General features: G+C 44.2%; 1 protein-coding gene across 2 annotated transcripts; it reads left to right on the top strand.

Annotated features, from left to right (window-relative positions):
• The first annotated feature begins 324 nt into the window (after positions 1–324).
• Positions 325–24,648, top strand: PHF11 (PHD finger protein 11). 2 transcript variants are annotated; one of them, XM_068182142.1, is made up of 12 exons: positions 325–386; positions 4,423–4,541; positions 5,406–5,541; positions 7,244–7,351; positions 8,102–8,235; positions 11,140–11,186; positions 16,095–16,153; positions 16,550–16,616; positions 18,440–18,562; positions 19,788–19,859; positions 22,984–23,041; positions 23,695–24,648. In XM_068182142.1, exons 3-12 carry the CDS (start codon positions 5,434–5,436, stop codon positions 23,753–23,755), a joined length of 837 nt encoding a protein of 278 aa, XP_068038243.1. In that variant the 5' UTR covers positions 325–386; positions 4,423–4,541; positions 5,406–5,433; the 3' UTR covers positions 23,756–24,648. The 2 variants fall into 2 exon arrangements, with proteins under 2 accessions (XP_068038243.1, XP_068038242.1); XM_068182141.1 differs by lacking the exon at positions 22,984–23,041 and having other exon boundaries at positions 332–386.
• The last annotated feature ends 60 nt before the right edge of the window (positions 24,649–24,708 follow it).

Genomic DNA, 24,708 nt, shown 5'->3' with positions numbered 1-24,708 from the left:
GCGGGTGTGCGGGGCGGAGCATCGGCCGGCGCCACCGCGCATGCCCCGTGGCCCGGCCGGGCGCGCTCACTTCCGCGCGGGAGAGTTGGGGGCGGGGGCGGCGGGAGTGAGGCGTGGGGAGGGGGCGGCGGGAGTGAGGACCCGCGCGGGCCGCGCCGCGCCGCGCCGCGAGCGGGCGGTAAGTGCCACCGCGGGCACGCGGGGCGGGGGGAGCGCGGAGCCTCCTCAGCGCCGGCCCCGCACCCCCGCTCTCCCCGCAGTGCCAGTGAGCGGACCCTGCCGGGGCTCGGGCTGAGCGGAGGGGGCGGGGGCCGTGAGGCGGCACCGGAACCTCCGTGAGGGCGGCCCCGGCGGCCCGAGAGCTATTAGGAAGAAGTTCTTTGCTCGTGAGAGCGGCGAGGCACCGGCACGGGCTCCCCAGAAAAGCTGTGGGTATCTGGTCTCTGGCGGTGTTCAGGGCCGGGTTGGATGGAGCTCTGAGCAGCCCAGTCTAGCGAAAGGTGCTTGGAACGAGATGCTGTCAGATGAGGTGATCAGAAAGACAGCTTTATTTGTTCGTTCTTCTTCCTTACGAAATCTGGATGTGTTTGTTCTGTAATAACGTAGGGAGGAGAATGGGGAGGTGAGTGTTGGTCGTGGTTAACTATGAAATCTCCACTCGTGCTTCTTTCCCCACAAAGCACAAAAGAGGGACACAGTGAGTGTGGGCTAACAGGTGTGTGATTCCTTTCTTTCTACTTCTGTAGATCCAATCCTGCACTGCGCTGAAAGGAATAGGAGAGCAGAGCAGGAGCTGGGGCAGTGGGTTTCAATAGTGTGCTGGAATTCAGGGGACTTGGGTTCTTTTCTTACTCTCTGTGGATATACTAAGAGATTCTGTGTCTTAGCCTCCTCCTGTGTAGAAGGATATTTACATACAAGAATGCTTTCAGAACTGGGTCTGGAGAGCAAGTACTTAGACAAACTGGTAATGTTTCAGCAGGATTGCTGAATTTGAAAGTGATACAGCGCTCTTGACAGCACTGTTCTTCCTTTTTACTTTCTGTTTCCTTTCTGGTTTTCTTCCCTCTAGTCACTGTTGTGTAAAAATAAAGAAGCGAAACCAGCAGCCCTCCTTCTAGGAAATGGCGCAGGTACAGGAGGAGCGGCCAGGTGTGACTGCTCTCTCAGCCGCTGCTCTGCCTTCTGTTTTGCAGCGTCATTTGTCCTGTCATGAGCGGAGGGCAGCAGAAGGGCCCTCAAATCTTACAGCTGAATTAGACCCCCTGGATTCCCTGTGGTGGTGACAGTGGAAGCGAAGGGTTGCAGAAGGGCTTTGGGACAGCAAGGGATTGACTGGAAAACAGCAGGTGAAAATCCAGCATTGATAAGTGGAAGATTATGTATGTGGCAGAGAAATAACCATGACACTGATGCCCTCCCTACTTAACCTGATGCCACTTAAGAAAGAGATCTGGTGAATTGTAATACTGGTCTGGTTGACAGGGTGGTATTGGGTCATTGTTTGGACTTGATCTCAGAGGTCTTTCCCAACCTAATTGATTCTGTGGCAAGTATGTGACTCTCACTGAAAGGCGTCCCTTCTGGGAAGGTCAGGAATACAAACCTGTGGATCTGTCCCTATGATTTCTGTCTTGAATTCTCCCCCTGCAGTTAGGTACAAATCAGGGTACTTTTGTACCTTCCATTGTTTGTAGTCACATTGCACAGAATACCCTGGGGTGCAGTTGGTGCAAAATATTTCCTGGTAAGCAAGGGAAAGAACAAGGCCGCACGGCTCCCACGCTGCCTCACATTCCTCTCCAGACCCGTGGCAGCACAAACCACCAGCCCTCCACCCAGTTTTGTCTGCTCTGATCACCGTGGGCCCCTCTGCTTGTTGAGCTTCGTGGCTTTTTTACTGCTTTATGCTTCCAGCAGTAGTTCTCTGCAAGTGTCAGCTCTGTGCTCAGAAGCAGGCTAAAATGTGATTGAAATAGTGAGAATTATTAAGGAAAGAAGGAAAATACAGAGTGATGTTTGGACTTTGTAGTGTAAATGGTAACCCATCCTTTTGGAGGTGGTACGCTCCTCTTTGAGTGCAGCCAGAAGACTATAGAGAAGGGATGGAGAAATGACCGAGGTGAAAAAAACTGCAAACCAGCTTATCTACAAAGGAAAAGTTAAACAGTTTCAGATTCCTCGACTTTACAAAGAGACAGCAGGAGAAATAATAACAGAGCAGTGCTGTCATGAGTGCTACTGAAAGAATGGAGCAAGAATTTCTTGCCTTTTCAGACAGATCCATATGTTTCAAATTGAATCCCTGAGTGGCAGGCTGAAGCCCTGCGAAAGCAAGGCATTGTTCAGATGAAATGTAACTAAACTGTGAAACTGGAAACCTGCTCTTAGCCTCTCCCTTCTTACGTAGGAGCAGCCAGCCAGCTCCATTGCCTGGTTTAGCTCCATATCCTCTTCCTGGTAGTACTCTGTAGCAGGAAGCTCAGGAAGAGTACAGGCTCCTGTGGGGGTTTGTCAGGTTTGCATGGCCAGGTCTGGGTGGTGGTGGGGCTACAGGGGTGGCTTCAGTGAGAAGCTGCTGGAAGCTTCCCCCGTGTCCAGCCAATGCCAGCCAGCTCCAGGACTGACCCTCTGCTGGCCAGAGTTGAGCCCAGCAGGAATGATAGTAATGCCTCTGTAGTAACATATTTAAGAAGAAAAGAAAAAAAGTTATTGGGCAGATTTAATTGTGGGCAGAGAGGAGTGGAGTGGGAATATGTGAGAGGAGCAACTCTGCAGACACCGAGGTCAGTGGAGAAGGAGAGGGTCAGGAGGTGCTCCAGGTGCCAGAGCTGGGATTTTCCTGCAGCCCCTGCTGCAGACCATGGTGATGCAGGATGTGCCCCTGCAGCCCAGGGAGGTCCATGGGATTCAGAGATCCACCCACAGAGATCCTGTGGAGGAGGTGGGTGCCTGAGAGGAGGCTGTGACCCCATGGGAGGCCCATGCTGGAGCAGGGTCCTGGCAGGGACTTGCAGACCCATGGAGAGGGAGCCCACTCTGGAGCAGGCTGTGCCTAAAGGACTTCACTCCATGGGAGAGTGATCTATGTTGGAGCAGTTAATGGAGAACTGTTGTTCATGGGATGGACTCACAGAGAAGTTTGTGGAGGACTGTTTCTATTGGGAGGGACCCCACACTGGAGCAGGGGAAGGACTCTCCTTGAGTGTGGTAGGAACAATGAGTGATGGACTGACCATAACCCCCATTCTCCATCTCCCTGTGCCTCTTGTGCGAAGGAGGTAGAGTTTGGAAAGAAGGGAAGGCTGAAGGGAAGGTGGTTTTAAAATCCATTATACTTCTCATTATCCTGCTCTGATTTTGTTACTAATAAATTCAGTTCATTATCCCCAAGCTGAGTCTGCTTTGCCTGTGATGGTGTTTGGTGAGGGATCTCTCCCCCTCCTTAACCCATGAACCCTTTGTTATATTTTTTTCCCCATCCAGCTGTGGAGGGGAGTGATAGAGTGGCTCAGGGGAGTTCCTGGCATCCAGCCAGGGCCGACCCACCACAGGGGGACAGGATACGGGGCTAAACAGGGATGTAGAGGCAGGCTGGCTGCTTCTGCACAGAGGAATGGCCAAGAGCTGGACTTCCACTGCTTCAGGATTCCTAGAAAGGTGCTGGAGTGACCCCAAGGTTGACCATGGCTAAGTGTCTTCTGCCCTCCATAAGCAGCAGATTTTCTCTGGAGCCTGTAAGAACACCAGGGACTGTAGACTCCATGTTTAGCCCCTTCCTTAAAAAATTCCTAGAGCTGGATCCTCTGACTGGGCCTGAGCAGGGCCTATGTGTCTGCATTGATTCCAGATATTGGTTTGCTGCAGAGAGCTTTTCCCATATTCTAGGCCCTTCAAACTCTAGCTCATTCTTCTTTTGAATTTCTTTCTTTTCTATTCTAGTTCTAATATGTCTTTGTGTTTCTGTTTGTTTCTATTGTATTTATTTATTGCTCAGGTTCTGAAACTGATATGATGGTCAGTGTATAGATGGGTATTGGAAATCGGTTTCTACCCTGCCTTGCTTACAAGACATAGAAGGACAGAGGGAATAAAACTGCAGCTGTGTGCAAAGGCTAAATGACTTGTGATTACAAGTAAATTGTCAGCAGTGTAAGCCAGAGGGGAAAAAACATAAAAAGTCCTCTTCTACTCTGGTGGTGTTTTCACTTGGGTCTACCCAGTCTGTTTTATGCAAGGGGAATGGGAACTAACGAAAACAGTCTGTGAAAACCCAGAAGAAGGTTGCAGGATTTGTTGGACTATGAGATTTCCTGCCTATTTTGTACTTGGGCCTTACTACCTCTCACAAGAATAATTTAACTTCAGTTCTTCCTATTTCTTGAAAGTAAACGCAGATTTTTCTTCCCCCTTGTCATACAGGAGTTTGTGCTGTCAGAGGTGACGTCTCCAGCAGAGGATAGTTTGGAGTATCACACCTTGTAGGAGTGGGAAGTTGTTGAAGATTTCTGTGGTGAACTTGCACAAAAAACACTGACAAAGTAAAATTTCTGCTACAAATGTTGTGGGGTGATACTCTAACCTGCTGGTGGGGGGTGTGTGTAAAGGCTTGTCCAGAAACAGACTGCTTTTGTGAAGTAAATAGTTTGCCTCAGAATTTTGCATCTGCTGGAGAAAGACTATGTGAAGAAGAACAATTAAGACTTCAGTGGATATGGCCAGGAAAAGATAACAGGTGTCCCTGGGGCAATTCCCAGGGCTCAGAGAAAATTCTGTCACTCCTGTTAGCATTTTGCCTTGTTGAGAGATAATGTTTGAATCTCTCATTTACGATTTTTTCTTGTGCCCCTATTTACTCTCCACACTACTTTGCTGTATCCTTCTTACAGTAAGAAATTAGTTTCTTGTTTTCTGTGAACTCCTGGAAGGCACTGGTGAAGCTTGGGGTCAGCTGTTTTTCTGTCCTTTGTTGACTCGCAGACCCACACATGGCAGCAGTAGGTTAAGAAAACACTGAGTGATTGCCCTCCAAATAAAAGGAGTTTCACACCTTAGAGCATGACTTGCCAGGCTGCTCTTCGATCTGTTTTTGGAGCAGATATTTCAAACAAGCTTGAAAACTCTTGTATTACCCCTTATGACTTGCTAGTGACTTTCCAAGAGGAGATAAACCACTCTTTCTCCTGTTCTAATTGCTGGAGCTCCTGGGATCTGGTTTCCATCCCACTGCTGTGCCAAGTGCAGGTTTTGCCAGTTCTACTGGTGGTTGTTACTGGAGGAGCAAAGCACCAAGGGTCAGGGGATGTAGGTGAAGGAGCAGTTAGAGGGCAGGTGTTGGCAGGCTCTGCTTTCCTCTGTCCTGCTTTGCCTGTGGAAGTTGTCTATTGCTTTGTGTTTTTTCCCAGTTTTCCTGCTCTAGGTGCTTTCTGGATAATGGCGAAGATGGTGAGAACAACTTGTGCATTTTGTTCAGAAGGGGAGGCTGGCTCTGTGATGTATATCGCCACAGAGAGAAATATTGCAGCTCATCAGGATTGTCTGGTGAGTGCCTTTAGCTGGTCAGTACCGAAGAGAAGTGGAGAAGGGATAATGGGGACGTTTCCACTGCTTATCTGTTTTTGGTTTTGCAATGATGTCTGGATTGAGAGGCTGGTTACTCAAACCAGAAAGTTTATATTAGATTGAAAAGCTGTAAAAAGCAACAGGGCTTGGCAAGGATTTTGGAGTAGGAGAGGATGTGTCTGCACAGCTGGAGCTGTTGATTTGTAGTGTTTTCATGTCTGTGTGTTGCTGAGCAGTGGTCCCAGACACATGAAAATACCACAAAGACCACATATGGTCTAACAACAGGAATAGGTCTTCTTGAGACACTATTGAGACTCATCCTCTTGGATGAGGATTTTCAGACCACAGAACGTTGTATAAACTTTTGCATTGTATAAAGTTGTTAAACTTTTGCAGGAAAATATCCTTATCACTTGGTTGTTAAAAACCTTTCCAGTGTGTCCCTTATTTAAAATAAGGAATTAAAATATCAGAAGTTGATTATATAAAAATATCTGTGAAGCTCTTAAGTGTGTGCGATCCATCTAGTCTTCTTGCCTCCCCTTTATTCTGGAATGTTGGAAGAGCTGGTTCTTGGAGTGCAGAATCAATTATAGCTGCTGTATTCTCCCTTCAGCAGAGGGAGAATATAGCTGAGGGCCGTTTAGTGCAGGAGATTGCTGCTAGAGCAGCTTTCTGGCTGTCACTCTCCCAGCCTTCTTATTCTCACAATTTTTATGTCTGCATCTTTATTTTTCTGATATCTTTTTTGGTTAGTTATTTTTTATCAGAATGTTTCACAACAGCTTTGTTTTATGGCACTTTAATGTTTTATTTGAAACAGGTTTTATTATGGCTTTAATGTTTTTTCAATGTTAAAACTTTTCTCTCTTTCTCTTTCTCTCTCTCTCTCTGTTTTTTCTTTCTCCTTTCTTTCTCCTCCCAGCACCTTTACTCATTTCTCTGCCTTAGACTTGTTTGCGCTGTTTGGGTTTTTTTGCAGTCAGCTCTCACCTTCTGAGCAGACAGACTGTGCCTGCTAATTGATGAAAGGGTTGCTCCCTTTTGTTTGGAATTAGCTACATGTAATGCTTAGGAAATATTTGCCAAGAACTTCCCCTTCCTCGCTTACTGTCGTGGCTCAGCAGTTCTATGGGAATTAAAGTGGCCTGAGCATGCATGTGTGCATTTTTAGCGGGTTTCTGGTTTTAGCGGGTACAGTGTTTCTGTTTTTTTTTTCCTGCAGTCAGCTGTTGTCAGCATTGGGCTGTATGGAAATCTTATTACAGAGAAATGTTGCATCCAGCTGTAGGTCTGAACAACTGAGCACATAATAAGATGTCCAAGGTGTGCAGGTCTGTTGCCTGAAGATCTTTTCATCCCTACTCTGGGCACCCTGGAATTTCACATTTTCTTTGTTCATGTTTTTAATTAGTTAACTTTCTCACCTTATTACCTTTTCTTAGTTTGCCTTCAGGTTATGTGACATCTCCTATGTTGAAGGAGGAACTTCTTTTGACTGCAGAAATGTTTAAGCTTAGCTCCTTGTTCAGTATAGGTGAAACCTCTTGTTAACACAGAGAAAAACCAGCCTTCTTAGGTAGGGCAAGTGCAAGAAGAAAAGATGTATTCCTTGTCTCTTTTCAGCACTGGTGACTGAGTCATTCTTATTTCTTAAAACTGTCTCTTTTGTCTTTAGTTATTTTCCTCAGGATTTGTGGAATCTGAAGATCATAACCCAGAAAATCTGGAAATAAGGTTTGATGTGTCATCAGTGTTAAAGGAGCTTAGGAGAGGAAAGCGGCTGGTAAGGAGATGTTTCTGAATCTGCAGTTAGTCCCATCTCATATTATTGAAGGTTGTCTGGCCTGTTCTGTGCTTTAAAAAAAACCCATTCAAGTAGCTGGTCCTTCTGATCTAATAAGATTAGGGAAATTACAGGTTTAATGTTGGAGTAATTGATTTAACATTTGGTGTGGTGAAATTTAGTTCATTCTGTATTAAAATGCAGGTGGGTTTTTTTCTGGCCTTTATGTCCTTAGTTGAAGTTTCCTGAGACTTTGGTAAAGAACTAAGCCAGTGCCTGAAACAAAAGAATGCAATCCACAATTGCAAAGGGAACACCTTCTGAGTTTAGCAGAAATATGATCATTTAAATGAGGAGTTTTTTTTTAATTGCTTTTGTCTTCAGCTGCCCTCCTCCTCTACATCCTGGGTGGAATTATTTTCATTATGAAGTTAGCCTAGAAAACATAAATATAAACATTAACACCAATTAATGTTGACATAACATGGGAAAGCTGCTCAGTGCCCTCACGTGGCTCTTTGCCTCATTTTACAAATTTATCAGTATGAAATAGAGGTAAGATAGCAAAAAGGTGGCTGAAATAATGACCAGAGTAGGTGTTTGCAGGAGTGAATTTGCCTGATGAATTACACAGAGGTGACTTGCAACGCAATACTGGATTTTCCCCACAGAGAACGGCATTTGCCCTGTCTGGCAGGATTTGGAGTAGCTGCCTGTGACATTTACCTGGTGAACCCCCTCCCATTGTAGGTGTGCAACTTCTGCCGCAAGAAGGGGGCCACGGTGGGCTGTGAGGAGCGCGCATGCCGCAGGAGCTACCACTTCTTCTGCGCGCTCTGCGATGACGCAGCCGTGGAGTCCGACGAGGTCAATGGCGTCTACAGGTACTCACCGAGTGTCCTCTGACTGTCACTGCCAGCCTCTGGGGGTGTCAGCAAGAGGGGCTTCATTGGGTGGGGTTTAAAGGGTTTTTAGGGAAGGAAATAAGTTCCCCTCTCCTAAAGTGGTGCTTGATCCTCTGTTTGCAAACTGTGGGAGAAATGTTTTCATTTCACAAGGAAAACTTTACTGCAGTGGGAGGGAATCTGTTTAGTGTTTGAGCCTGTAACATCACTGAAAGATAACAAGGCAAAAACTGAGAAAGTCAGTCTTTACTGACTTTCTAGCCAATCTTCAAGAACCAAGACTTTTATTAATGTCAATCAGATTCTAAATTTTTTGTTGGTTCAGAAGCTCCAGTAAACATGGTCTAAGCACAGAGCAGGTTATTGCCCTTCTAGGTCTGCTCATATTAGTCAAATTTGGGTAATTTTCCCTCCCCATGCTATCAAAGAACTTTGATTCCCACCAAAGGCCTTGTATGTCAAGTATGTTGCTAGCAATAACATGATTGAATGGATTCTGAGTAAATTTTCTGTCCTGGTCACGCTAGTCCTGGTGTCCACTGCTCTTGGGCTGCCTGCATTGCCATTGACAGATGAAACAAATTGTTTGGAGGATGCAGATGAAGGGGTTGAAAAACTGGGGCTTTGGGGACCTTTTGAAATGCCAGTTATAGTAAAGTCTGAGGTGCATTTCTGGGCAAGGCCAGAGAGGTCATGGTCACATTAGACTTAGATTAATTTGGGGATCGTCTAATCACTACTTGTTTCAGAAAGGGGTGGACTAGTGCAGTCCTTAGTAGCAGTGGAAGATGGGTCCTTTTGTGTCAAGATACTTGCACTCCTGTAGGGTTCACAACGCTCTCTCTCTAAAATGAATGCATCTGTGCAAGGCTGCAAGCCCAGCTGTGCAAGGAGGATGGGAGCTGTAAAATCTTTGTGAATCTGCAAAGCGCATGAAAGAGTGTAACTGGGAAGGTGGAAACTTTGTATGATCACAGTATAAATGGCTTTCATCTTATAGCTTTAGAAAGGATAACTCAGGCTCAAGAAGACTGAACTCAAGATGTTGAAAAACAAGAGGGACTAACACTAATCTAGATACAAACTGGTAAAGAAGTGCTTGCATATACAGTTTGGTTTGGTGGCATTTTTGACCTGGTGACCTTGGAGGTTTGGAAGAGGGACCCTTAAAAATGCTTGAAGTCTCTGTGTGACACTGATAGCCTAGGAGACTAGGCTTTAGCAACCTGTATTAAAGAGCTGGGAAAGGACTGGATTAGAGAAGGATACTAGGACAGCTTTCAAGGATTTGAACCTAAAGATTTTAGCACAGTAGCAGTGGCATAAATAAAGCACAAAAATTGTAGAGCTAGCTGAAGTTATTGGAGAGTAGACTTGAAAAACAATGGATGTGGATTGACAGCCCCTGCACATTTTCATGGTGAAGTATAATATACTGAAAAGAGAGAATTCCTTTGAGAGAGGCAGAGCCGGTGGCTTTAAATTCTGAGTTGCCATCATTGTGATGATGGGTAGTGATCATCAAAACAAATGGAGCAGAATAAAGAGAGAAATATATAATGCTGTGGAAGTGGCCAGTAAGAGTAGAGGTGGAGATAAGTTCAATCTTTACTGCTGTCTTGCAAACATGATAATAGGGAAGTGCTTCCAAGTAAAGTGGCCTGAGGAGTAAAATATATTGTCTGTACTTTGTAAGATGTTCTTGTGCTTAGGATGGGTTGTTTTTAACTGTGAAAGACTAGAAGTAAAGGGAGGGGAAGACTAAAAATCATTCTCCAAAGGGCAGTATTAGAAATTCAGGGATGTAAATAAGGTGTCTCCAGTATATAGCTTTCTGATTACATTGTTAGGCATACCTAAATCTGATTTTTTGTGCTTCAAGATGCATTTCAGGCAAAGGAAGTTCCTCATCAAGCCAGCAGTCTGCATTTCTAAGGGCAGTGCTTCTGTTTTTGTTAAAAGAATGGCAATAATTAGAAAATGGCCCTTTAAAAATTGCAGCAGTCTTGGCAAGTAGATTTGTAAGGAAGAGATAAACTAAGCCATGATCCCGACAAGGCATTTTTGCTTAAAAAGTGACTTGGGATTCTTCTGTAAGAAAGGCATATTGTAAAAGTTGGTTCATGTTCTCTGCACATTATTGTATCCAAAAGATAAGGAATATTTTCAGATAAATTTGTTTCATTTTGCCTCTTCCAAGGAATTCACATTGCTCTCCTAGAACCACTGAAAATATTCCCATTTCACATATTACTGAAGTAATCAGTAGTCAGGATTTGGGGGCCATTCCATGAGCAGCAGGAGGGAGGGGTACAGAGATCTCCAGGTGGGTGAGTGCCTGATGCTGTGCGTGGTGGTGCTGTGTGGCGCTGCCAGCGTCCTGCGGGGCTGAGGAGTGGAAGGTGACACTGGGCAGATGTGTCTGAGGAGGCTCCTGGCCTGCGTGGGGCAGGACCAGGGGGCAGAGCCCCTGTGATGGAGCAGTGTCAGGACTGCGGTGTCTCACCTTGAGAGCGTTAATCTCATTTCAGTGTCTCTGACACAGTGATTGCCACACGCATGAAACGTGTCTGACTCAGGGCCTGAACAGTGGGCAGGCCCAGACGGGGTGGGCTGATGGAGCTGATTATTCAGAGCTTCAGTGCTGAGAGTCCACTGTGGCTCTGGAAGTACAGATACAAGGTTGTGCATGCACAAGACTTTAAAGCAGGTGGTTTTTGAGGTGGGTAATGCTGAACAAAAATCCTGACTATTTTGGACTGTCTTTCAGTTTATGTTCGTTGGAAAGAGGGGAAAATATCTGTTAAAATAGGTCAACATAACTCTGCTTGCATATTTATTAATACTTCTTCTCTTTTTCTTGAAATTGAACTTAAATTTTAGAGTGTTCTGCCCAAAACATGATCCAGGGAATAGGACCAATCACTATGGTGAGTTTCTTTAATGACTTCATCGATTTCATTTGTTTTAGAAGTTTGCATCCTACAGTCAGTAGTTCATAAGAACAAGATAAATGTTACCACCTTCATATTGAGTGGTGGATTTCTAATCTTGCAAGAGTGGTTTGGTTAAGATCCACATGTATGCACAAAAATTAAGGGTTTTTTTTAAGTGGAAAAGTTAAAATTTAATCCTCCCCGAATCTCCTTGAAAACTGACTTAAACCACAATGGACCCAATCCTTAATGGAATCATTCATACTCTCCTTTAGGCAAGTAGGCCCAAGCAGCTTGTAAAACCCATGTGAGACACGAGAGCCACACACAAGTTTTCACTAGATTAGCAAGGAAAAGGCTGTTGCAGGAGAGGTCACCTTGGAATTTTATCTGTGGTTATGCAGACATTCACATTTGCATCTTCTGTATTCACTGCAGTCGTTTTTAAAATAGGGCCTTTCATTCTGAAGGATCCCAAAGAGCTTTTTAAGTGTAACAAAAGGGTTGTACAACCCCTGCTTAAGGATTGCTTCCTGTGCTACAGAAATGCAGCTTCATTTGGCAGTCCTGGCCCTTCCTGATTCAGAGGTATTTGGAAATCCCAACCAAAGCTGGACCTTGTTAGCCCAATGCATAGAACTCTGCTCACAGTGAAGTGGCTCCTAGACTGGCCTTCACTTCAAATTTGAACTCAATTTAACTGTAAGCACTTGTGCTGACAGTGGTGTGCTCCCACTGAAGTCTAGCAAATTTTGGCCAATCTTCTTGACAGTCTTGCTCCACCTTGATGACACTTAAGAGATGGGTTAGGTGGTTATTATTTAAGCTTTTATTCATGAGGGCTGGGGCTTTGCAGAAAGACTCCACAGCTTGTGAAAGTTGTAAAGTAGGTATGTATTTATTCAGCGCCAGGCACATGCAGGATCTCTCTCAAGCTTGCTGCAGGGTCTGAGGAGCCTCTCTTTATCTCCAACAGGCCTCGCATTCCTTCCACTCTGTTTACAGTAATAAGCTCTTCTTATCAGTATCCCTGCATTCCTTTGTCCATCTTCGAAGGCATTTGCAAGCACAGCAAGTTACAAGCTAAGCGGGTTAAGCAACATATGTTGTCTAAAACAGCTATCCTAACTCCAAAATTAATTTCTACCCTAAATTAATTTCTAATCCCCATGTCTCACTTTTTAGTCAGACATAAGTCTGTTAAGTATCTGATATTGGTGTGTGTCACGGTTTGACACTGGCTCGATGCCAGCGCCCCTATGAAAATGTACTTTTCTAAATAATTGCTGTGAGATGTGATCAGGAACAGAGCAGAGCAGGCCCAAGCTTAATAACAAAGAAAAGAACTTTATTACACGACTACTACTATAAAAACTACAAACACTAAATCCTGGATGAAGACCTTCCAAAACACCCCTCCTCCTCCCACCTAATTTCCAAACAAACTCAACAGTGAGACACCACCCGGGATCCTGATCAAGTTGCCACCCTTCAGATAATCAAATACTCAATCTTTCAAGGGAGACAGGAGTCTCTCCTGTGCCACAGACCCCCCAGGAAACACAACTGCCACCTTTGTGTCTCCATGTCACACATGGCAACTGCCCGGAGAAAATCTGCCATGGTGACACTCTCCTTTCCGTGTCACAGTGCTCTCACCACCGTGCATGGACAGACTGCTCATAGGGCTCCTTTAAGGATGCTTTGCCATGGACCAAAAGAGACAACAGTTCAGTTTCTCATCTTGGGACTACAGTCCCCCCCATTTTCCCCTGGGGCCGAGGGTCCAAGAACAGAGGTCTTCTTCTCCTCTTCTTCTTCCTCGAAGATAGAGGGCTTCTCCACACCTTCTTCAACTCTCCTCTGTTCTCTCTACTCCTCTGCTGGTAATCACTGAAACAAGTCTCTTGGCTCACCAACGCACCCCCCTAAGTGCAGCTTCTGTTAGGAGAATTTGGTTCAGTCTATGGCTAACAAGAAAAGTCCAGCCACAAGCCACTCCATCATCTCCTCCCAACTCAAAAATTTCCTCTTCCATCATCTCGGATCCCAGACTGTCTCTCTTCTACTTCAAATCAAGGAGGAGTAATATTTTACAAAGTCTTCATTTCTCAGGAAAGGGTTAAAAGCTCAGACTCCCTGGACGGCTGAAATCTCTGCCCAGCAGCCGATTCCCAAGGCCAAGGCTGGGCGTCTTCCCCCCCACCTTTCTCCTCTGCCGGCAAAGTTACAGGTGCCGTCCAGACTCTCTGTCTCTTCCCTCTGAGGGGGGACGACAAAGGCATCTCCGCTTCTCTCCACCCTTCCGTCCACAGGAGCTGGAGCTGGCTCGGTTCCAGTCCTTCTACCCCTCAGCTCACCTCGACCAGGCCGCATGGCTTCCCCTCCCCCACCCAGCCCCATGGCTGGGCAGGGGAGGTCTGCACAGCACCCTGACTGGAACCAAAGAGAGCGAGCTCTTGGGAGTTCCTGCTTTTAACCCCCTGTGTTCTCAGAGGCGTATCCCTATCTTCAGTGGTCACTTCAGGTGCCAATATCCAAACTTGACCACTGATTGGTTTGACCCAACTTCCTGAAAAAATCACTTCCATGTCAAACCATACCAGTGTGGTTCACTAACCAAATGCATCTTCTTAGTTTACTTAGTAGTTTTGCTTCTTCTTAGTTTACTTAGTAGTTTTGCTTTTTACTTATCCATAGTTCTGAATCCTGACCTTTCTTCCCTTTTCAAAATTATTTTGATTTCTGTGGTCTAATGGTTGTCAGTGTCAGTTGGGGCTGCCCAGGGTCCCAGGTGATCTCCTGTGCAAGTACTGGACAGGCCCAGGATTGCTTTGTTTCCAGTACCAGATAATCTTCAGGCATTAGGTCCAGCCCTCTAGACCACCTTGTTCATCAGGAGTACTTAAGTCTTACAAGGTTGAATCACAGAATTATTTGGGTTGGAAGGAACTTTGAAGATTATCTAGTTCCAGCCTCCTTGCCTTGGGCAGGCACACCTCCCACTAGACCAGGTTCTCAAAGCCCCATCTGGCCTGGCCTTGAACATTTCCAGAGACAGGGCATCCATAACTTCTCTGGCCAAATTGTTCTAGAATGTCACCGCTCTCACAGTAAAGAATTTCTTTGTATCTAACCTAAGCCTGGTGTCTTTCAGTCTGAAGCCATATCCCTTTGTCCTGTCACTACATGCTCTGGTACAAAGTCATTTTCTGGCTTTCTTGTAGTCCCCTTTAGATACTGGATGGGTTTTGTGTCTTCAAATGCTGCATATGCAATGTTCTCTGAGAAGAGAGTTTTCTCCTAGAGGAGTTCTTCCAGAGGCACTTGATTTAGAGACCTTCTGTTTATGAGGGGTAAATGGATTCTGCTGGCAGTGTCTACCCTGTCTCCTGAATGAGCTTCTCCCACCTCCTGAGGGTAGCTGTACCCTGGGAAGTGGGGAGCAAGTGGGAGAGTTGAGTAGAAGACTTGGTTCACCAAGCCCAGTGTCTCCTGCTTCATAGTTTGGAGAAATGGGGTCAAGGCAGATCCCCTTATTCTTGGTTCATACAATATTCTTGTGCTGGAATGTCAGGGCTCTGCTGTGTGATTGGAAAGGGATAAGGTGCCTTATGGGCCAAGAACTCTCTTTGCAGCTTTGTGCAGCAAGGATGTGAGAGCAGCTTGGACTTGGAAACAGGCTCCAACCTCTGTTTAACTGGAAGAGTTGGATGTGGACAGAGTAAAGGCTGACAAATGCAGGAGAGTGCTGTGCAGGGCAGGAGGAGTTGGGCTGCTCTTCAGACTGTGTTCCTCTTGCATAAGGCATCCTTAGAGCAGATATCAGGGAGAGCTCAGAAAATCCCATCATGTGTCAAAAAGACAATGCTGGACAGCAAGGAACACTTGGTACCTACAGCAGTATCTTCCACATTGCCCCAAATTTGACCTTACAGGTTTGTTTTGGATGGAGTGAGAGACCAATTTCCTTTCATTCCATGAAAAATGCAAATGTACAGCACCAGTGCCCAAAGCCCAAATTTGTTTCCACAGCCTCCATATGCAACAGTGGTTCCTCATTCTTCTTGATAGGATGATTTCTAACAGGAAAGGCCTTACTAAGTGCTGCCCAGAGGTTCTGGAATTAAGCAGGGAAGGGGAAGTATAACCCCACTGTACACTAAACATTTAGGTTTTGATGGGTGGTTGCACTCTTCTCTGCCTTTCTCTGCTCCTGCCATGTCTTCCTTGCCAGAGCTATCCTTCTCTGCTTCTGATACTGTAGCTGTTTCCAAAAGCTGCCAGTTATGATGCTGACAAGAGTCTGGTGCATGCTGATGGAAAGGATGCAGTGAAAGCAGAGATAAATTTTCAGAGATCTCATGCCACATCACTACAAACACTTTGTAGCATAAATAATGTTAAACTGACAAGTCAAATGGCTTTTGGAGATTTTCTGGGAGGGTCCTTCTGTTGATGAAAGCCCTAATGCCATTTGTATGTATGTATGTAATTCTTCATGTAGTTTTAGTTTTGAGGGTGTATTAACTTATGTAAAAATTGTTTGGAAAAGAAACCAAACAGTTTTTTAACACCAGAGGTAGTGCTGCTGCCAGGAGGAATAAGTTCACTCTGCCGCAATTAAAAATCTACTGAGTTGAAAAGGTTAAGTGATATCCTAATGCTATCATGATTTGCACTTTTTCCTAATAGTTGGTTCATGCTTGCAATTTTCCTTAATGGAAACAGTGTGAATTCTGCTGAAATGTCAGGTTTTTGGGGAAGCTGAAACATACTTCTGCCATGCCACCCAAAGTGCTTCACTTCTATAGCTTCTTGGGAAAAGAAGGAATTTAAATGATGTGTGATGGTCAATCTGAGGTTGTCACTTTCGTTACTTTGTTGTTTATTGATTCCTAGATGCAGCTTGTAAGAAAAGAAGACGTACATTGACATCTCCCACCATCACAGAAGAAATGGTAATTCTGAATTTCCGTAGTACTAAAACAGGGGACCCGTACCTGCTACAGCAAAGGACTTGCTTATCAAAGCATTCTGACAATGTTCAGAAAGAGCCTTGGGAGTTCCCAGTGTAATTTGTTAACTTCTCTGCTATTTGCAAATGCAATGCATAAGGAGGGTGGTGTCCCAGGTGTTGGCTTTTCTTAAAGCATTTTTTGCTTTGAAGCAGTTTTTGCTTCCATTTTCAAAATAGAATGTCTGCAGAGGAATATTGTTAGCCATTCAGAGAGGCTGACTGTGTTCACAGAAATGTGGACTGCTTTTTATCCTTCTGCAAAGACAGAAGTATGATAACGAGAACAGCAGTAAATGTCAGCATGATGGAAAAATACATTGCTTTAATTTTCTTGCAGAGTACAGAAGAGACAGCAGAAGAAAACCATTTGCGAATACTAAAAAGAAAAAACAACAGGCATAAAGGTGAGACTCGCTTTGCTACCAGAAGGGTTAATTCAGTTTTTACTGTGCCTGTGAAACTTCTAGCAGAGAAACAAGGCATGCCAATGCTTCCCCTCCAGCAAGGACAGCGGCGAGACAAGAAAATATGTGTCTCAAGGATGCAGTGACAGATGGAACAAAGGACTTATTCTCTGGGAGCCTGGGGTGGGATTTATGGTAATGGATAAATTGTAATATGTATGTTGGGAGTGTATATAAGCAACACACTTAACGTAGAACCATGGTGTCCATGTAAGGTTAGGAGTATTCCCTGCAGGACCTTGGGTCTGAAGAAAGGATGCACTCTTTAACTTCAGTGTATAGGAGCCTTATCCTGATATTTTGGACATTTGGTAAAAACTTTATGGAGCAACTAGGAGGTACTGTGATCTGTTAGGTTGAAGTGCAGAGCTTGGAGATGGCTGGTAGCAAATTCTGTGCTGTAAATGTATCTTTATGATTCTGCTGAATCAAGTGGCTGTCTGTGTTCTGGCGCGGCAGCAGAAATCTGATTTGCAGAATGTTTTAATAACTGCAGCAAACAAATGCCTGTGGTTTGGCTGAGTGAGACATGCTGTGTGATGTGAGTTGGTGATTCAGATGGGAATGCCCCACTCTGGCTGGCTGCTGCATTCAGCTCTGTCTCCTGCAGACAGGGGTGTCTCTGCCCGACGCTGCTCCTCCGTATCAGAACAGTTAAATCTAAAATGGGAGCCCTGGAAGACGTAACAGGGCAGGTGCTCTGAGGAGGGGGTGGCACATCTTGTCTTTGGAAGCCTGGGTGTACATAGGGTACTTAACACAATGTGGGCTTTCACTGCATACGTACGGTGTTACAACAGTGAGATGGATCACAGGACCTGTCCTTCAGTGCTGCAGTTTTCATGTTACCCTGAAGCTCCTGCTGCAGTTGCTTGTTGGGATTCTGCTAGCACTTGGAAGTTTGGAATGTGCTAGTGGTGATTATTCACCTCACTGTGGATATGCTTAATGTATGGGCATGGCATTGCAAGTGGCTGCCTAGTGGTCTTTTCTGAATTTCATTACCACTATAAAGAACAGGAAACCTATAAAGAGTCCTGAAATTCTTGTAGAGCATCTCCTGTAAGTGAGATGGCATTTCTTTCCTCACAAATGTCTCCAGTAAAATGTAACATTGTTTTTAACAGAGACTGGCAGACTTTTGTGGGCCGTCCAATGGCTCTTTGCTTTTGAACAGCCCATTGCATTGATCTTACTAAAACTTGTCACTGACCTGCTGCTCTGGCATAAAATAAAAATGGTTATTTGTTTATCAATCCAAATCTGACAAAGTAGGTATATAAAAGGGGCTGTAATAAAAAAGTTTAGTTGCCTGGATCACTTGGAGTAAAAGTAGCCTCAATTTTTACCAAATCTAATATTGATTCATTTATTTCACTGTTTTCTGTGCTTTAGCCTGTTCAGTCCATGGTGAGGTCCTAAGGATTGGTGAAACTGCAAGCAAGACAAATCACTAGGGGGTATCATGAGCTTTAGGAATGGAAGGTTTAGAGTTGTGGAGCTTGTGGAGCTGTTTGCATGTGATGAATGAAGCCAAATCTAGAGCTTAGGGAATTTTACCCCCAGCACAATGCTTCCGTTTGCCTGGCTACTTTTTTAGCCCTACTGAAAAGGGCTGTGTGAGTGGCTGGAGGAGCCAGAGATCTGCAAAACTATTTGTTACTGGTGGAAGGGCTTTGGCTTAAATTTTAGTTTTTGAAGAGAGGGAGCAAAGCCCACTTTACAGATCACTTCTGTATGAGAATGCTTTTGTGTTTTAACAGTTCGAATAGACTTTGTTAGGAAGTGCAAACAAGCTGGGCTTCTGGATGACATATTTGAAGAAATGCTGGATACACTTCACCTGGCTCAGGAAAAACTGATGGACGACAACACTTCAGAAACAGGTATGTTTCAGGGGGACCCATGGCAGGGACTCTGCTGTCAGAGCAGAGGTGCAGATCTGAATCCCGGGCATTTGGCCCTGGGCCACCTTCCTGAGAATACTATGGTGCTAAAAAACTCAGTCCTTATTTCTGCGGCTGTGCAGGAGGTTGAGAATGACGTCCCGTTTTGAATGACCACTTACAGTGAAAGTGCCAAGAAACTTCTTTCTCAAAATTATGTAAGAGCTGCCAACTCAGCATCTCTAGTGAGACCTTCTGACTTGAATTTTAGAAGCCACTTTTACATGCTGGCATAAGCATAGGAAGGTTCAGTCCAGCCTCTCCTCCCAGGGACTGGGGAACAGAGAGGTCCTGAAGAGAACCAGGTTTTATTTACGTCATAAGTCTGTGTTGCTCTTGCAGCTTCACAGAGGTACCATCTGTCTGTTAATGTCAGCACTCTCTTCTGAGTGAAAATCCCTAAGTATGTACATTTTAAGAGTTTGGATTATTTGTTACAAGTGTAGTGTCAGCTGATAGGGTCTGTTTGGGGTTTTTATGGGTTTATCACCTTATATGAGTTACTTTGTTTTTAAAGAAATCCAATCTAATGTTGCTTTGTCCACAACACAGTTAAAGAAAATTTTGAACTTTCCTCTCCCATTGTCCTCCCAGTTTTGCAAAGTTAGGAGTAATACCTTTGCATAAAGAAGACTATTTTATGCAAAGTAATTGAAGCACATGCATGGAAAGTGAAATGCCCCGACTGGAAAGTCTTCCTTCATGAGCAGCTTGTGTGTCAGTTGAATTCTGCGGCTATTTTGTATTTTGCTTCAGCAGAAGCCTCAGGTATGAAATTGAGGTGTAACTCTTGGATGTTTCTTAACAGCAAGCAGGGTTAGCTCAGTCCCACACGTGATCTGTCAGGAGGAGTTGGTACAGTCAGCTCTGCCATCACACAGTCCTGGCACACTGAAATGAAATATGACTTAAGTATATTCTCTTCTTTAAATGTACTGTTCATGTGGTGCAGACCCAAAAAAGGAATATTTTTCTCTATGAAACGAAAAAGAATTGACAACTTGATCCTTCTTTCTCAATACAGATTATATGAGAAGGAAGACATCTTAAAATCCCAAGCAGTCAGTATGATGGAAAATAAGTAATTACTGTTTTGTGGTACTTCTAATGTAGGGCTCTGTAAACCTTTATCAGTAGTGTTACATCAAATTATCTCTTTTCCCAGAGTATGAAGAGACAGTGATGGCACTGTTTGACTGTGGACTTTTTGAAAATATACTGACAAATATTTATTCAGGTACGTGCAGAAAAGCTGTCAGAGGAGCAGTTGGTCTGGGTTTGGCATTGAAGTTATTCTAATGAGAATTTTGATAGAACAATCATTTAAAATGAAAATTCCAAGGAACTTTTTTTTCTCAGTGTTATATAAACAGTTGAATAAAAGCCATGGCTAGCTGAATCATTAGAAATACAGTATATCAGATAGGGCTGGCTGACCTGAAGAAGGGAGCAACTTACAGTTCCACAGCTTTAAAATTCCAAAGGGTCTCCACCCCAGGGGAGCTCCCCTCTCCTGCAGCTTATTTGGGTTCCTTCTCCACAGCCTCCCTTCAGCAGTTTGCCAGTGTTACAGCTCTGCTGCTGGCTGACAAGTGCTGGTCAGAGTAATGCTTTCCACTGATACACAGCAGCCAAAGACCAGCAGAACTCGCCTGGACTGGGGGGCAGTTGTGCTTTGAAAAACAAGATGAGAATGCTGAGAGTGAAATGCAAACAAAGGCAGGAGCAGTTACTTAGGAGCACCATTGTGGAAGGAAACTGTGGGGCTTGGGTTCTCAGCTGTTTGAAGCAACAAGGCTGAAGCTGTTTTTCAGGCAGGCAAGTCTCATTCTTCCCATTTCCCTCTCCAACAGCTGTTCTGACTTTTGCTTTAATTTATTCTGGTGAAAAAGGTTTTAATTAGCCAGTGTTGAGGTTTGGTATGTGAAGGTAATTTTTGGTGTTTCCCCTTCACTTGACTGAAAAAGCCAGGCTCCTCAGTTCAGTATCCTGTTCTTGCATTTAAATTCCTTTTTCAGCAGTTGGAGTGTCCAGTGTTGCAGTTGTCTAACACATGGTTCCACCACTGCCTCATCTGAGGACATTAAAACATCTCTGTTCGGAATTCCTCATGGGACACAACCTTGGATCACACTTGTTTCTTTCACTGCTGCATCAATTATTTCATCTTCTTCTCAGTTTACAAGAAAATCTCTTGATATTGGCACCTCCCTGCACACAAGCATGTGATTCTCATGGGTACTAGTTGTCCCCTCTCTAAATCCCCACAGCTCAAGCAGCTCAATTCTTTCTGTACCACACAATCTTCTTTTCTGAGACCTTTTAATTTCAAGGTCAATAATAATGAGGTTGGTTCCAAAACTTATCCAAGAGGAGCTCTTAAAATGAAGCACTGAGAAAAAATGAAAACCATGTTAATTACAAGTGGAACTGTAGAGGGAGAAGCAAATCACCAGCTGCTTTTTTTTTTTTTTTTCTTTTTTTTTGTTTATTGTTACTGTTGTCATAAGCTCTTATATGTTCTAGGTAGCAAGTCTTTGTGTTGACACACTAAGTCAAGGACTACATAAAATAGGAGTGGTATAAATACTGCATCGCAAGCTGATGATTTTGGGTCATAGGCCATGCTTTAAATTCAATCTTTTTGTCACTTAAATCATTGTGCAAAACCTGTTCTAAAGCCTTACATGCCAGCACAGCAAGGCTATGCTGAACTGTAACTGGTGAAAGGGCTTTTTAAAATCCCTTTCTATATACAGGGCTCCACACTCCTTTTGTAGTGTGCAGCTTTACTGCAAACTCAGCTGCATGCAAAACCTTCCACACAGGATATGCTGTTGCCTCAGAAGCAGTTTCAGATTTCTAGGGTGGAGGTTCTTTTCCTCTCCTCCAAGGGAAAGTGACTTACCTTAGTTTTGCTTTCAGTTCTGTCATACATCCTGCTTGGGCAGGATGCCTCCATCGGATTCCCTCTCTGTGCTGGTCAACAGTCTGGCCAGAAGCTTTTGAGCTCCTTGACAGCATTTGTTTTCAGGGGGTTTGCAGCAGCAAATTCTGCAATTCAGATAAAGGTTGTGGAGACAAAGGCCATGATACTTAATTTTAAAACTGTTGTGCAGTTCCTTCAGTGAGAGCCCCATAGCACTTGGGGCAGTCATTTCAGGTCCACATCCCTCAGGCCATTCCTGATTACAGAGATACATTTTCTTTCCCTTCAGCTCATTTCCTCTATGAGGTGGAAGGTTCCCAATCTGTTACCTGCCTTCCTGTGGAAGCATTTCTGTAGGCCAGTCATTCCCATCACTGACATCTTTATCTGGGCTACTTCTATTTCTGCCACATGCTTTTGGTAGGAGAGAAACTTAGCTGTGTGTCTGAGCTGTGTGTGTTCCATCTGTATCTCCCAAATACTGAATCAACAGGATCAGAGAGTGTTCTGAGTTGGAAGGGACCTGCAAGGATCACCAAGTCCAACTCTGAAGTACGTGGCCCATATGGGGAGTAAACCCATAACCATGGCATTACTAGCCCCATGTTTTAACCAACTGAGCTGCTTTGTTAATTTCTGATAATTAATTCATATCCAGATGCTCTCTAAGAGGGCTTTTCCCCTTGGTTCCACTTGTACGTGTCCACTTCAAGTATGTGTCACCTGAGTGCAGAGGGAAGGGGCATCTCCTTCTCTTCAGTCAGAGCTAGGCTGGGGCACCAGGCCCCTCTTCAGTGAATGCTACCAGATTTCCCCATGGGCAGCAGGCACCAGCAGTGCTCTGGCTGCCCATGTTCAGCACCCACACCCAGCTTTGGGTAATGTATTTAAAAATGTGTCCATGTCCATCACCTTCCACATCCACCCACAGGCAGCAGGTGCTGTGCTTTCTGTGCTTTCTCACTACAGAGGAAGAAGCAGCAGGGAGGCAAAGGGAGGCAAAAGGCCAAAGTGCATTCCTTTCTTTTTTTTTTTTTTTTCCCTTTCCCAAATCAGTTAAGGCTCTCTAATTCTGAGTGGCATAGGGTAAACATCTGGAGAGGATTTCTCCACTCCACTCACTGGAATTTCGGAGACATCCTTCAACATCTTCTTCCCCAAAAGAGGAAAGACACGTTCAGTTTGTACAAAATGTGTTCTTCTTACAAGAATCTGAACTCTCAACATTGTCACACTGAGGAAGTCATTTGTTGTTCATAGACCAGCCTTGCTGCTCAGAGGTCACTAAGACCTCCGTGTGTCCTGTTAACTGAACAAAGCAGGTGCTTCATTTAAAACTTGCAATTAACACAGTAAGGTTGTGGTAAAGCTTCTGAATACTGGCAGGGTTCCTTACTGAGCTCTCACTGACTTCAATAATCTTTAACATTAGGGAAATGGAAGCAGCAGAGGGAAGCAGAAATGCAGTCAAGCAGGGCTTTGCAAATAAGGTAAACAACTTGGTTAATCCCATCAGGATACTGTCAATAATGATTTTGCCAGAAGCAGGAGAATAAATGCTATTGAAATGTGGTTTTGAGAATCGAGTCATTGAATGCAGTTTTCCAAACCATCTGTTTTTAGGCTTAATTTTGTTGTTGGCTAAAATCCATTTGGCTTGTAAATTTGCTTTAGGAGTGTAATTTAGAGATGGTATCTTTAAAGCTCTAAAATACGTCACTGTTGGGGGAATTCTCACACAAATGGGCTCTGAAAACAGAACCTTTACAGCTCATATGCCAGTTAACACAGGGGATTAGTAGCTAAACTAGTAATTTTTACATATGCTGAGATGTTTTAATCTCAAAACTAGCTCGGTTATAGATGGATGGCAGAGTACATGACTCCTGCTCTGTGCTTTCTCTGACACACCGGCCAGGCTCTCAGCAGACACAGAGTTCAGCTCTTTGTGAAGACACCAGGTGTGCAGGGTGGTGGGTTACAGGCATTGCTGCAGAAAGGCAAAGGTCTTGTAGGTTAAACCAAGCAGTGGTAGCTGTGCAGAGTTAATGAATATGTATTTTATATTAGTAATACTTATGTATAATAATAAAATGGTTTTATTCCTTAATAACAAAAGCCTTTTATCTCTTTTTCATAATAGGAACAGAAGAAAAAATCCAGAAACTTCTGGAAAACAGAAAAAGACTGGATCACAAGATTGAGCTACTGCGGGACTTAAAAGAAGTCATCCTTCCTACTCCAGAGAACACAGCCAGTACATCCAGTACAGTGTCTGAATAACCCCTCTCTGTGATGGTGCAATTGTTAGGATTTTCTAATGATAAAAACCATAGAGCAGACTGGTCAGTGCCCAATTCCCTAGCCCCAAGATGAGGGCTGAATGGGTGCAAGAATGTGGTGTTACGCTCATTTTTATACCTCACTTTTGCAATAATTTAAAAGTCCTTCAAGTTTTCAAATTTTCATCTTCAAATTTTTGCCCGGTTTCACTATAAATTTCCATTTATATCGCACAATGGAATATAAATGAGTGTTATAAAACAAATTTAGCTTTTGCAAAAACCCAAGAGAACCCTCCAGGGAAGACTTTTTTCTCAAAGCCAAGGGCATGTTCAGCTGCCACAGAACACTTGCTAAAGTCACTTAAAACTACAGGAGCCCTCTCCTGGCTGGGCAGTAGCTGCCTCACTTGTCTGTGTCTAGCCAGTGATGTTTGAAGGATCATAGTGCTGCTTTGGCTTTCCCCAAAAAGATAAATGAGCAGAACTTGCACTCGAAGAAGCCTTCGGGATTACAAACAGGAGTTTCATTTAAAAAGCCAAATTATTCTTCTTTATTGACTGGTCAAGGTGTACTGTTTCTGCTGTAATGGCAGTGGTAATGCAGTGTTTGCAGGCAGACCAGAAAGGGTTGGGCATTATATTCAGAGCAGATACAATGTCAAATGGGGCCAAACAGCAACTGGATCTTCCTTTGTCCATTAAGAAAGGGTTCCACTTCCATGTGTTTTGTCTTTAAAATATTGTTTGAATACAGAAAAGCATTGTTTAGCCACAACAGGCTAAGTTAATAAAATAAAACATTTTTTAAAGGAGCTATGTGTGGAGTTGTGCTCCCTGTCCCTAAGCTGCTGCACAGGACATGGCCAAGAAAA

Source organism: Anomalospiza imberbis, chromosome 2, assembly GCF_031753505.1.
Source record: "Anomalospiza imberbis isolate Cuckoo-Finch-1a 21T00152 chromosome 2, ASM3175350v1, whole genome shotgun sequence".
Taxonomy (NCBI): domain Eukaryota; kingdom Metazoa; phylum Chordata; class Aves; order Passeriformes; family Viduidae; genus Anomalospiza; species Anomalospiza imberbis.
Note: the sequence above shows the minus strand (reverse complement) of the source record. Positions and strands in the feature narration are given on the sequence as shown.

What these genes read in the sequence shown, in the direction of transcription:
- PHF11 (XM_068182141.1), top strand. Translation starts at nt 5,434, where the DNA reads ATGGCGAAGATGGTGAGAACAACTTGTGCATTTTGTTCAGAAGGGGAG. An exon ending in CAGCTCATCAGGATTGTCTG is followed by an intron (nt 5,542 to 7,243) that starts GTGAGTGCCTTT and finishes TTTTGTCTTTAG; the next exon opens with TTATTTTCCTCAGGATTTGT. An exon ending in ACTGACAAATATTTATTCAG is followed by an intron (nt 19,860 to 23,694) that starts GTACGTGCAGAA and finishes TTTTCATAATAG; the next exon opens with GAACAGAAGAAAAAATCCAG.